Source organism: Eptatretus burgeri, chromosome 15, assembly GCF_056783735.1.
Source record: "Eptatretus burgeri isolate ZD-2024b chromosome 15, Ebu_testis_v1, whole genome shotgun sequence".
NCBI classification, from domain to species: domain Eukaryota; kingdom Metazoa; phylum Chordata; class Myxini; order Myxiniformes; family Myxinidae; genus Eptatretus; species Eptatretus burgeri.
In genome coordinates, this window is record NC_140975.1 from 49,330,060 (window position 1) to 49,344,898 (window position 14,839).

The 14,839-nt window shown below is 39.6% G+C and overlaps 1 protein-coding gene across 19 annotated transcripts in view; it reads left to right on the forward strand.

Annotated features, from left to right (window-relative positions):
- LOC147012133 (neurexin-1-like) overlaps positions 1-14,839 on the forward strand; it is a 1,392,023-nt gene that overhangs the window by 696,627 nt on the left and 680,557 nt on the right. For all 19 annotated transcript variants that reach the window (XR_015052060.1, XR_015052059.1, XM_085858522.1 and 16 more), the window contains one exon: positions 4,511-4,684. Coding sequence is in view for 17 of the 19 variants with exons in the window: in XM_085858522.1 (XP_085714648.1) it covers positions 4,511-4,684 (174 nt within the window). In the remaining 2 variants the exon portion in view is untranslated. The remainder of the gene's footprint in view (positions 1-4,510; positions 4,685-14,839) is intronic.

The window sequence follows — 14,839 nt, forward strand, 5'->3', positions numbered from 1 at the left end:
CAAGTTTCATCTCATTCCATCCAACGGTTCGGCCGCCTATAAAGGACGAACAAACAAACACAAATACAAACATTATTTTTTTAGTATAGTAGATAGTCACTGTTTTCTTAAAATTATCAGATAATTTTCACTGCACATTTTGACATTTATTTAGTCTATGAGATCCGATCCTCAAATCTGTAATCATATTTCAATTATATACTTTAATTAGTCCGTGAGAGTAGATCATGTTTCCAAGTAAAGGCAGAGACAATTCCAGAGACAAACATGGACGCGTCTGGAGACAAACACCTCCTGGACATAAACACCACTCCTGGACACGTCATGAGACAAACACTGCCCAGACACGTCCGGAAGCAAACACCATGCGGAGACAAACAATCCGGACATAACCAAGCAACGTTGATAGAGATAGAAATAGATAGGTGAGAGCAGGTTTCTGCACTGTATTAGGAGGAGGTGGGGTGAGGATGGGACAGAGAGAAAGAAAGGTGGGGGAGGGGAGTTAACAGAGAAAATGTTATGTTTTATGAACAAGACACACACATACACTATATATTAGTGCTTGGCCAATATCGTCAATTTTTCGGTAATCGGCAGATTGGAGTCATTGTGATTATTGACTAGAGTACGTAATGTATACAACTCAAAAACTTTGAGTATCTTTAACACTTGTTTTGGGGGAATTTCAATAAACAAATTAAGAAAACAACATTGCATTATTGACATTTCAAGGAGATTTTTCAAAACCATTCTTCATAAACAGCTGCCAATCATCATGTGTTGGGTGGAAAAAAAATTGGCTCAGTAATTTGGAAAACACGTTAATGCAGTAAACTGCTTAGAAATCAGGTGTTGTCAAATTTATTTTGCTTTGCAACTCACAAAGAGAAAACACTGAACCTTTCTAAAGCATACCAAGTCATATAAAATAACCAATTGCTTTAGAAACAGTCACGAGGACAAAGGAAAATGTGATCGCTCATACACTGCTGAGGTTAACAGTTATAACCTCCACCACCCATCATCATCACAAGATACGGGAGGAAACTTTGCCACCACGGTGCCCATAACCAAGAATGCAGTCATGCACACACACCCATGGAGCGTCCCTTTACAGATCCAAATCTACCCATATTTACCACATCCTTGTATGTACCTCGATCTGCAGCAACTGCCGACTGTACATCCCGATCGGGACACAAACTGTACCACTGTCTACTGTTGGGTGCTCAACAAGTGGCTTCAGCACTCAAGCAAGCAATCTAATGAAATGGTTTATCAGGAAGGGGTTGGCTTGGTCAGCGATAACGAGCTTCTTGGTAATGGCTAAAACAACAAAACACCACTTTATGCACATTCCTTAATCTTTTCTTCATTCAATATAATGATCCAATCGGCAGAAAAAGTTAAGTTTAATGCTTTGCTTAAATAAATACACTTAGTTGTAAAAATCGCAAATTTGTTGAAATTTTCAGATTTCACTCCAGATTTCGAGTTATTTAGTCCACATGATCCGATCCTCCAAACTCAAATTACATTTCGATGATATACTTTAATTCGTCCATGAGAGTAGATCACTGAAAATCACATCATATAATGCATGAAATCGCTCCAAGCTCCTAATTTGAAAACGATAGCATTTACAAAAACGATGTATACAGCAACTCGTGGGTATGAAGATGAGGCATTCCATGATATCAGTGAGGAAAGTGGGAAAAAATCAAACATTTTGAGCACTTTATCAAATAAACCATTGCGGCCTGTTCCAAGTTGAGGCATTGTTAAGCAGAGCGAACAAAATGGTGAATTAAGACCAGAGAGAGAGAGAGAGAGAGAGAGAGAGAGAGAGAGAGAGAGAGAGAGAGAGAGAGAGAGAGAGAGAGAGAGAGAGAGAGAGAGAGAGAGAGAGAGAGAGAGAGAGAGAGAGAGAGAGAGAGAGAGAGAGAGAGAGAGAGAGAGAGAGAGAGAGAGAGAGAGAGAGAGAGAGAGAGAGAGAGAGAGAGAGAGAGAGAGAGAGAGAGAGAGAGAGAGAGAGAGAGAGAGAGAGAGAGAGAGAGAGAGAGAGAGAGAGAGAGAGAGAGAGAGAGAACGAACTGAGAACTGAGGTGACTGAGGATGCACCTTGATAAAGGATATAACTAAACAAGGCCCTTAATTATCTTCAAAAGAGGTGTTTTAATTAACCTAAACTACCAATTTTCACTTATGCACTACCTTGGAGTTCCTTTAGTATGTCTTCAAAGTTTGGGGCCGCTATGTTTCATTGTTTTGGAGTTATGGAGGAGACACACACACACACACTCTGACACACACACACACTCTGACACACACACACTCTGACACACACACATTTATGAGTGTAGATATAATACTAAGATACGTAGCTTGTTGAGGTGTTTCTCCAAATACTGTATCTTACCAACTGAGCTTATTTTTTTTACCAGATTTTTTTTTCTTTAAGAACATGAATGCATCAGACATTTATAACCAGTGAATTAAATTTTTCACCAATCACCGCGAGTTGAGCGCTGAACACTTCAAACACATATATCATTGTTTGTAGTAATATTAGTATTTACTTACTTTCACCAACAAGCCAGCAATAATTTTTGTTTTGTTCCTCTGTTTAGGCCACCTCTACAACCATGAACATAATATTTGCTTTGAACAAGTTTTGCTTTTAGTTTCTCACTCGGTTGCCTTGACCTGTAAACCCGAAGGTGGTTCGTTGTTCCAGAGATTCAACCAAGAAGACACCCGAGTGGGCTTATTCTGTCAAGCAGAATTCAACGTTTAATTGTCATTGCTTTCGGGCAAAGTATTTTAAAATCAATTTCTCATCCGTCCAACTTAAACTGTCCATTTTAGCTAACGCTGTTGGCACTGGACCGCCTGGCCATGGGAGATAAGAAAGTCTTACAGTATGACTATTCCCCTGCAAACTGAATAATGTCCGCTATTTGGTGGACATAGCAAAAACACTGTTAATGTTAAGCAGTGAATTGCCAGCGCTTCATTAAGTATTTATCGGATCGGATTTGCATTATGAATCTGGCTGTACAATCAGTACGGCATTTGGCACCATTTGTTGTGGTGCTGCTGCTAATTTGTACACTCGCACAAACGTTTGCCCCTGTTTTGCATGTGAATTAACCATTTCATCAAATCCTGCTCATGATGAACCAAACAGACCCTGGCACATTGAGCGTGCACCTTGCAGTGGCTACACACGTTCAATCGCCAAAGGACTTATCCCTCTAGCTTAGTGTCCAAACATGCGGGACTTTTGGCTCCATCAAAGATTATGTTTATCCTTCAAAAGTCTTACACGATATATCACGATGTTAACCATGAAAACGATTTTCAGTGCTATATCGTAGTTGAAAATCCTTGCAATAATGAAAATGTGGTGTGATTTGCGGTTGCCTTATAGACTCTTGAATAATCACCTGTTCAGTGACTAATATCGAGTGATGTATGATTCTGATGAAATAGGTTTTATGAACATATAGGAAGAAATTCGTTTGTAAATGGATTAGCTCTTTGCTCAACCCCTGATTTAAAAAAAGAAAAAGCAATGATTTAGTGAGGATATCATGAGACTTGACATATTGGTCTGAAGTTGGAAATGTCCACTGATAACTCACTAAATATTTGAGATGAGATTGTTAATGTTCTTAAGAAGCTGCAGGCTGAAAGGCATCTGTTACTTTACTGACCAGAATTCAGGTGAAAGTGCACACAGGGAGGAAAGCCTGCTTAACACGATGCTCGCTTAGACATGCTGCAACCCTGTTTTGCAATCAGTAAAACAGCACATTGCTAGAAATGAAATATATATATATATATATATATATATATATATATATATATATATATATATATATATATATATATATATATTTTAAATACTTCCACTTATTGCAGTGGCATGATTTTTAGCTTTCAACTGGCTATGATCAACAGTGCATCACCACAGCTACCAAGTATGGGGGCATCACTGATACAATGCCCCTAATTTCAGTTCACTAGTACTCATTTCACCAACCTCAGAAGGATGACAGGCTGAGTCAACCCCACCTGGTATTAATTCAACAACTGAGCAATATTTGAACTCAGGACCCTAAGATCCCAAGCCCACGACCCTAACCACGAAGTGAACACCAGGCTTTAACTGATGATATATAAACTGAATACCGTGCTGCCAAGCATCCTACCAACCGAGTTATACTGCTGCTCAAGGCTCTGCAATACTTATTGAGATCTATTTTTTTATTGAAAAATAAAATTAATTATAAAACTCAATGCAGCTTGTTGCAAACGTTGATATACCTAATCTATTTAACACCGAATGCATAATACACCTTGTTCCTTGATCTACGTTTCTCAATGTTTGACTGGTTGTTCAGGGAGTTGTTAAACATGAGGTTCCATTTGTTACTTCCTGGAACTGCTTGCATTCAATGAGTATAATGTGTTGTGCAATATGTGGGTGTGATGCTTGCAGGTGAGCTCTACATCGGGGGCCTTGAACTCTCCATGTTTTCTCGGTTGCCAAAACTAGTGATCTCACGAGAGGGCTTCTCCGGATGTCTGGCATCGTTGGATCTTAATGGGCACCTGCCTGATCTTCTCAAGGAAGCACGACGGAGGTCTACCCACATTGATCGAGGCTGTGAAGGTACAAACAATAACAAAAACTTCATCATGCATTGCTGTGGATTATTCAGCCCCCCCCCCCACTCTCTTTTATTACTTTAATTGTTCTCTTGTTCACTTTCATATGACTGTTTTCTTTATAATCAATATAAACATTTTAATGACCGAGGGTGGGATGTTTATGTTATCACAGTTCGGTGATAGGAAGCAACTCTCATGTGGATTGACCGAAAATTTCATTTTCTGCCATTGCCCCTCCTCCCTTCCATGGTATTCCTCTTCAGCTCCTCATTTTCACATTATTCTTCCTGCATCCACACCAACCATCCCCCACCTCCCCACACTCCCTATCCAATCCTTCAACACAAATCACGACTCAATGTTTCGGAACGCAAAATGAGGAGTGTCTGTGACAACCTAACAATTATTTTTCCAAAGACGAAGGGTGTTCACGTTTTTGGAACGGGGTGTTCTTTGGAACCCTCAAGCCATATTTTTTTACACTTTTACAAACTTTACATGTATGCTTGTTATCTTTGTAAAAATTCAGAATTATTTCACAAACAAATTATACAACATCACACAAGACAATCTTGGTTAAATTGAGCATTCATATTTTATTTTAAATAATTATACAATGAATTTGCTGGTTCAAAGTAAATCGACGAATGCATGATGCCCTTTTATATGCTGCTTGTCAGCATCCAAAGAAGCCAACAAGGCCTTCTGGGATGTTGTGTCTATACTTTACAAACTTCTACGTACATCCAAGCTTCCCTTCCAACTTATACAGAGAGGTAGGGTAAACTTCTCAGGCAGGTTGACGGAAAGAAATGGCATCATTATGTTTCCAAATGTTGTCACGCTTTACGACGTGGTCGTGAAGCCATGAAATGGTGACAGTATCTCTTCTGGATTCTGTGGTATGTAAAGCTCCGAACCTTATCTCCCACAATGCAGAGGTCAAAACACAATATCAGTTGCTCTTACATCATAGGGTTAGATGTTGGTTTGGATGCTAATGCAGTCCGATAAATGAGTCTATGGTGGCTATAAATGGCAATGGTATGCCCACATATTCTACAGTAGTCAAATTTACAGCTGATTTTAATCATGTACCTGAGTCCCTTGAGGATAACCCCAGGTTTTGTTGAATGGCAGATCTACCTGACCTCAAATCATGGAGCTTTGATATGATAAGGTCACCAAATATTGACAGAAATTGTAATTTCTCAAGGTAGAATTTTCAATACAATCTATAGACACATTGGAATGTCCTCAGTCTCAGCAAAATACATACTCAAAAATCTCAGCACTCATGATCAACAACAACATCTTCCATTATCTTAAGAGCTTCTGAAACTGTTCAACATAAACCCAGACAACTTTATCACTCATCTGGTAACTGGTGATGAAATGTGATTTCACTTCTGGGATCTTGAAACCAAATTGGAACCCATGCAATGGAAAGACAAAGGATCACTACTTCCCAGAAACATTTCCACCTAGCCCTCGTAGATGGCAATATCATGGCTGTTGAGTGACTGTACACATTACAAAATTATAATAACAGAGGGATAAATACATCAACCTTTAAACTTGCCCTTGTGGCATCATGGTTCAGAGCTTGGGGGTTGGTATTTTCATTCCGACACGATCCAAAGCACACAAAAAACTTTAAAAATGGTATGTGCTACACTCTATGTATGGGATAGAACAGAGACAAACTCTAATATTTGGCATCCATGGGGAGGAGGAAATTCTTCCTTAACTGCCTCACTGGGATCATGAGTGGAGAGAGAAAAGTGATGTCATAAATATGGCATCTCACAGTGCTCTGCGATGTGATGCAACTTCACTCAAACTTATTTGCAGTTGTATATTTGTTTTAGTGTGGTTTTCATTGCAGCTCTTTCATGAGCCTAGACTTGTAGTTAAAAAAGAAAACAGCAAACAACCTCTTGCAAATATTGGTGCAAGCCATTAAGGACAAATGCCAAGGAAAACGAGGAAAAAAGCAGAATGAGGCCCTTTGGTCCACCATACCCATGCTGTATCAGCACCACATTAATTAAAAGAATTAATTTATCACCTCATCGTACTCGAGGGGGGGGGGTGATGGGTGGGTGTTGCTAAGAGTAAGGAGGAGAATAGTGGGACAGGAGCAGGGACCTCACCAGAGTTGCTGTTGCTGTTGCTGTTGTTATTGTTTTAGCCTCAGCAACACATTAATGAGAAACCGATGTACTTTAGGTTTCCAACAACATCGGCGATCACTCCCAAAGACCTTTTGTGGAATTAAAGTTGAAGGTGCTATATCCCTAGGCAGAAAAATAACGAGAGACTGTCAGGATATGATACATGCAGATCTCTTTCGTGAAAAGATGAGCAATGTTATCTGGGAGTGCAGGTTTTTGCCATTGTCTGGGACCACTAACCTCAGAGAAAGGATTGTTTGTCTTCTTTCGGAGTAAGAGCACCGTTTGTTCTCCATGGTCCATCTGTTCTTCTTGAAGAATGATGACACTGCTACCCTCGAGCCAGGTGCTAATGCTAAAGATGCGAATAGCACATATATACTGTATATCTTCTTCTTCTTCTTTCGGCTGCTCCCATTAGGGGTCGCCACAGCGGATCATCCGTATGATCCGCATAGTGATTTGGCACATGTTTTACGCCGGATGCCCTTCCTGACACAACCCTGGTCACCTCTTACGACACAGGGATATGGTACACCTATTTTAACCGGGGTATACACCGGCCCAGTACACTGGTACTCATTTCGCTGACCTCGGAAGGATGACAGGCTGAGTCAACCCCCCGGTGTATTAATTCAGTGGCCCAACGGGGCTTGAACTCAGGACCTTTTGGATCCCAAGCCGCTGCCCTAACCACTGCGCCAACACCAGGCTATCACATATATATATATATAAATATATATATATATATATATATATATATATATATATATATATATATATATATATATATATATATATATATATATATATATATACTGTATATATGTGTATATATATATATATATATATATATATATATATATATATATATATATATATATATATATATATATATATTTATATATTTCTACATATATATGTATATAAATATATATATATACATATCTTCAATTTTCTTCTCCAAGAACATGTCTTTGGCTGAAGAAACGTTGATCAATTCCAAGAACTCATCTTGAACTGCTTCCGGAACTAAATCAACATCACAATTAGATTGTGTTCTCACCAATTCCGCATTCTCCCTGTCCAAATCCAGAAAATATCGTGAAAATTATTGATGAAGGCAGATCAAGTGTTCTTTGATCGCAAGGAAAGCTCAGATATAATATGTGTGAGTAATCATGCTTGAATCTTTTCCTTGCATCTTCACATTGAGGTCATTCAATACCTGAACAATTGAATCCATGATATATTCCAGTTGCACTTCAAAATACTGTATTTGATATTAAATGTTGCCAGCAAATCAAATTTGTCCTGAATTTTGAGGAAAGTCTTCACCTCATTACAAAGGATGAAGAAATATGTGAGAAACTTTCCCCCAGACAGCCACCTTGCTGATGTATATCAGAGCAGTGTTTTATGAGTGGGGTCCATGTCAGCACACAGCTGTTGAAAAAGTCAGGTTTTCAGTGCTGATCCTTTCACGTCGTTGACAATTTTTAAGGATTTTCTTGAACAGCATGTTCGTGTCTCGAAGCAGTGATTTGGATGTTAGCGCTTCACGATGGATGAAACAGTGAACACCAGTGGCGTTTGTGGCTTTTACTTTGACACATGTTTGGAACCACAGATCTTGAGCCAAGCATATGGCTGAAGCTCCATCATCGATTGTGACACCAACAACATTATTCCAACTCAACCCACGACTCTCAAAATAGGTGAATACAACAATCACATTAGAGGTTCTGGTTGTCATTTCAAAATTGTGACAAAAGAGGAATTCCTCCTTAAACCAACAACTGGACGTCCAATGAAACATCTGTTGTTTCGACAAGTTGTATCAAGAAAAGAGGAGATCCTTTCATGTTTTGCACAATTTGACTAATGAAATCGCTGGAGATATCAACAATTCTACACTGGATCGGGTTGTTCGATAGAGATATCTCACTCACTTTTCGTGCAGCATCCTCACTGAGGACCGAGTGTGCAATGTATTTGGTACATGGGAAATCAGATCCTGAGCGATTGTGTGTGGCTATTTCCTTTGGGCTACCAAGTAAGCAATCTTGGATGATGCGACCGCAAAGTTTTTCTTTTCTTTTGTTGGAAGGCTCCAGTTGCATACAGCCTCTGTTGCTTTAATCCATTTGCGCTCAGTTCAAAGCAGGCCTTGTCTTTTTCTTTCAATTGAGGATGGCTCTTCATCAGATGCAGTGCCAATTTTGGCGGCTTCAATGATTCATTTGAAAGCATACGGCAACAAATGACACAATGCGGAAATTCCATGCCATTTCTCATGAGCATCAGGAAACTGTTCTTCAATTACTCCTCACACTGCTCAGAGTACTTCATTTTCTAGTTGTTTGACATCTGTGGGAAGGGAAACATATTCGAGTACATCTCGACTCATGCCAGGAGACTGCATACAGATCACACTTATAAATGTAAATTTACTACAGATGCAATTTTTTATGCATTTTAGGTAAATTATTTCGAATAAATGTAACTCTCAACATCCCAGCACAGGCCCATGAGCCTCTGTACATACCATACACATGTATGTACACAACCTTTTCTGAAACATATCAACACAGACCACTCTCTACTGCCAGGTGTGCCATCAGGATGAGAGTTAGTGATATTTGCACACAAGTTTCGGTACCTTCTGTGAAAATGAAATTATTTTTCTGTCCAGACAGACTGTTACATCTAAATTGCATCATATATAAACGTAACCTTTGACACTATTTTCATGTCATAAATATTTTTCCTATCCAACGAAAAACACTTTAATCTATATTTCAGTATTTACAACAATATTAAATGTAAACACATTATAAAGGTAATTTCTCAGCATTTTAAAAAATATATCTCACTTTATTCACTTGGGAGGGTGGTATAATGATGTCATCAACAGCCAGACATCAACAGCTCACCAGACAGCTCGAGATCACTCAAGAGCCTGTCTTGACTCCATCCAATGAGAGGCATGACAAATCAGAAATGCTGAAACTCAGGAAAATTTAACTGGCATGATTTTGGTCTCTAGAAGTCGACTGCGATCACCCTGTTATAGCTGGGAGAAATAAGGTTTATTATATTTGTTTGATAGTACTTTTCTCCTCAAACCTTGTTTTTTTTGAGGACCCCTGAAAATTCCTCCATGGACCCCACTTTGGGAATCACAAGTCAAAAGGTCTAAAAAGGCTCTTTAAAGGTGTAAGGTTTTAAAGGGTTGAAAAGGTCTTGAGGGTCTAAAAGTCTATTATGGGGTCTCAAGGCTTTGTCCCAATAGTATTTATGGTTTAAAGAGGTCTAAAGTGGTGTAAAGGGTCGACGATGTCGAAAGGGTGTAAGGGTCTAAAGTGTTGAAAGGGTCTTAAAATGTCTAAAGGTCAAAATGGTCTACAGGTGTAAGAGTTTTAAAGGGTCCTAAGTGGTCTAAAGGTATATGGAGTCAAAGGGATCTAAAGGTCTAAAGGGTATGTTCAAAAAGTCATAAGGGTCTAATTGGTCGAAACTCTATAGGGTCTAAAAAGGTCTAAAGGGATCTAAAAGATGCAATTGTCTAAAGCCTCTTAAAACGTCTGAGGGGTTTAAAGGGTGAAGGGGTCTTCAGCATTCCAATGGGTCTCAAGGGACTAATGTGTTGAAGGGGTCTAAAGCGTCTTTATGGTCAAGATAGTCTAAAGTGTTTTCAGGGGTCTAAAGGATGTAGTGTAAAGTGTTGAAAGGGTCTTTAAAGGACTAAAAGGAACATAAAAAGGACTGAAAAGACTGTCCCCTCTTTGCCACCTCTACCCACACGCAAACTCTCTATCCTCCCCTCCCCCTTTCTTTCCCTGTTATTCAAAGCAAGAGGGTGTTAATGACATTGAGAGGTTAAACTTCAACCAAGAGGTTAAATTAGATTACGATTTAGGTCAAAGTAATTTAAGAGTTTTAAATTAAACAACCAATGAAACATCTCTGATGTCATGGAATCTCATGATATCTGATTGACATATAAACATAAAGATTACGTTTTGATTTAATTAGCTAATTATCTCACCACCAGGTTGGAAATTAAATAAAATGGCTCCATTACTTTTTTTTCCGCATCGACCATGAACCATGCAGAGTTTCATAACAATCCGTTTAGCTGTCTCGGAGGAGCTGGGGAAAGAACGAAAAAATGATAATGGACCCATTGAAGAAAGGACTGACTGAACTGACTGAGTGAAGGACAATGTTATGGCTTTAACAGCTCATCTCAACTTTGGCCTTGATGAGATAAAAATAGGGATTACATGATGCAAGGGGCAGTCTTGGAGCGTGTCACATGGGAAATGGATCTGGGGTGGTGATAGCAAGATAGCTTTGTTCTTGGTTGGGGGAGAGGGAGTGGGGGTAGCAAGACAGCACAAGCTAGTAGCAGTTATGTTGTGGAAAATCGATATAACGCTAAGCGTTATCGCGCTTGTATTGATATAACGCTCATACACCTTGGACCCCCAAAAATACCACTATTTCATGTTTAAAGGCAAAAAAGTGAGAAAATCGAGACAAAGTTAGTCCAAAATAGCGCTAAGTGTCCAAAAAAATTCAAGCTGTCATCGCCCTGTGTTGAGTTGACATGTGGTGTGAAAATACTCACGAGCTGTCATCTTCTCGCACCTTTCCCGTATAAATGGCGAAGCTGAGATGAACAAAATCAATTCAATTCAAATCATCATAGCATCCGTATCTCCTGTAACTCACGTTCATGTACCCTTCTAACACCATACAACACAGTACACAACATAAGTACAGTACTGTACTTCACAAGATTAACTAATGTTCGCGTGCTCTACCGCCCACATCCTTTCGGAAGAGTTGTCAACAACTTAAATCTAAGCTCCCGTTACATCTCCTGTACCAGTTCTTCGACATCTTCATCACCTCCCAGCCGAGAAATCTTCAAATTTGTTAGTTTTGTTTGCTCTGTTCAGTTCAGCACTGCCATGCCGAAGCGGAAGTGTTATTCCATAGTGGAGAAGCTACACATGATTAAACGGATACGGAATGGTGAAACTCAAGCGACCATCAGCAAGGATACAGACATCGCCGGTTCAACTCCAAGAGGATGGTTGAAGGATGAAGAGAACATCAAGAGCTTCATCGTCACTGTCAACTCCAATGAAGGGATGAAGAGGAAGAGGGTCAAGCTTGGGAGGGATCAGGAGTTGGACCAGGAACTATTCAATTGGTTCTGCAAGTCGAGCGAGCTTGACATACCCATCTCAGGCACCATCCTCCTTCATCAGGCCAAGAAGATCAACAAGGATCTTCACAAGGAAGAGAGAGGTGAAGATGCTGACTACAGCTTAACCAGGGGGTGGCTGCAATGCTGGCAGGATCGACATTGGGTCCACATGAACCAACAACATGGAGAGGCCAAGTCTGCAGACCTTGAATCTGCCAAGAACTACCTCTCTGTCTTCAAAAAAACTAATCGAAGACAACAACTTCACAGAAGACCAGGTTTTCAATGCAGATTAAACTGGTCTGTACTACAAGACCCAAGGAGGAGGTGGGCAGGTCTGCCATCACGGCCCTCAACCTCGCCCCTGGCACATCAGCTCTTGATGCTCTCCAGGCCTGGGTTGATCAAGAAGAAAGAGACCTGGCTGAAGAACTGCTCAGAGAAGAACAGCTGCCAACTGGAGAGGAAGAGGAACCCCTAGAGGAGTCGGAAGAAGAAGAGACACCAGTTGAACCTCTCCCCCAGCCTCTCCACTCCAAAGCTGAACAGTCTTTCCTTTATGATCTTCATTGGTTGGAGTCCTTGGATGAGCAGGAACGCCCCAATCTTCATTTGAAGATACACCAGGTTAAAATCCTTCTGGATGACACCCGAAGACTCAAGAGCAGTGGCGTGCAGAGGTCTGGTGATGCCTGGGGCAAATCTTGATTGTATGCCCCAAAGACTCAAGTATAAGGCCTAATATACTGAAATATTATGAGAAAGGAAAACATTTTGAATATATAAACACAGATGAAATATGAAATAAACGCTTTATTCAATTTTAATATAAATCAATCAAATTTATTAAGTTCTTTTCCCCAAATGATACCTTCTGTCACAAAACACCTGAACTACTTCACTTTTTACATCAGCTGTGAGAAATTATTTTTCAATGCTTATTAAAGCCAGGTTGGTCAGTCGTTCCTGTGACATAGAAGACCTCAGATATGTTTTTATTTATTTCAGTTTTGAAAATGACCTTTCACAGCTTGCGACTGAAAATGCGATTGTAAGCAGTAATCTGTATGAAACACACAGCGTCGGAAAGACATCCCTCCCATAGTGCGGTAAAGACTCCAGAGCATCTTTAGGATCAGGGGGAACTCTATTCCCTCCAGCTCGAAGGAGCATCACAAAATCAATAATTTCATCATAGAACTGAATTGCAACTACATCATTGTCATAATAATTTGCAAAGTCTGAACATTCCTTTTATTATTTCTCTCTTTCTTGTTCATCTTCAATCACTACTGAATTCAAGTTCAGAAGAAAAGAAAATCGGTCACCGAGTCTTTGAAGACGGACACTGCGGTCTTCAATTCCAGTTTTTAATCTGTTCACAATCTCTACCATTACTCTATTCATTTCTTCTTGTGCCGTCAGTACACTATCTCTTGCTGACTCTCCAGGCATTATTCTTCTTCTCCTTGTTCGTGCAATTAGTATTCCTCAATTTTCACAATATTCATTGGCTAAATCTATTGCATTGTGGATAATTTCGTCATTCTTCAAATTCAAGACATGAATAAGTCCTCTCAGATCACAAGAAGCTTCATGGAACCCCATTTTCGGATCCTGCAAACGTTTTGAGACTTTCTCCACTGATGATAAAACTGAGTACCAAAAATTTAATAAAGCTACAAACGGGAACTGTTGCATAGAGTTCAGTAGCGATCCTGCATCAGATTTAGTTTCCCTTGAAAATTCTCCTTCCAGCAGGTGTTGAAGGCTTGCAATAACGTTATCACACTCTTCGTGGAATACTTGCACAGCATCATGGCTGGAACTCCATCTTGTGTCACACTGTCTTTTCACAGTCCGAATGACAAAAGATTTTAACACTTCCCAACGAGAAGTAGATGAAGAAAAAAAAGTGGAGTTTTTCCAGAATGCCAAAAATGTAACAACAACAGGTTGCACCTCACTTGCATGCACACAGGCCAAATTGAGGCTGTGGTTCTCGCAGTTCACAAACACAGCTTTTGGGTTAACTTCAAGAATTTTTGTTGAACACCTCCTCTCACTCCAGCCATAACTGCTGTGTTATCATATGCTTGACCACGACAGTCATTCATGGAAATTTTGTCTTCTTCCAATTTTTCCTGAATTTTATTTACCAGGCTGACTGCATCTTTCTTGTTGACTTGAAAAAAATCCCAGAAATGTCTCCTTTATTTCTACTTTTCTGTTTTCATCAATCTGAACATAACGCAGAATTTCAGAAACCTGATCTTCATGGGCAATATCTGGAGTTGAATCCAGCATTATGCTAAAATATTTTGCATCCTTAATTTCGGAAATTATATTTTTCTTGACAGTTTCACCAAGAAGATTGATTATTTAGTTTTGAATTCTGTTGGACAAGTAGGTGACACTTTTTAGTTTCTCTTTCCCTCTCTGCAAGTGTTTTGCTAAGATGTCATCATATTTGGCCAAAAGTCTGATTGTTGCTAGAAAGTTTCCTGTATTTTCACTGACTGTCTTCCCTGGCTCTGATAACCCAGATATTCCTTCTCCTCGATGTCCACGATAGGCCAGATTCTGTTTTGCCAGAAAGGATATAACCTCGACAATCCGTTCAGTTATAGCTTTCCATCTTTTCCTTTCAGCAGACATTTGCTGTTGAAGTTCAGCATCTATCGTAGTTGAATGATGGAGTCGAACTACGAGGTTCAGGTATTCCCTCATGTGAGCTCTATGAGAAGGGCTTTTG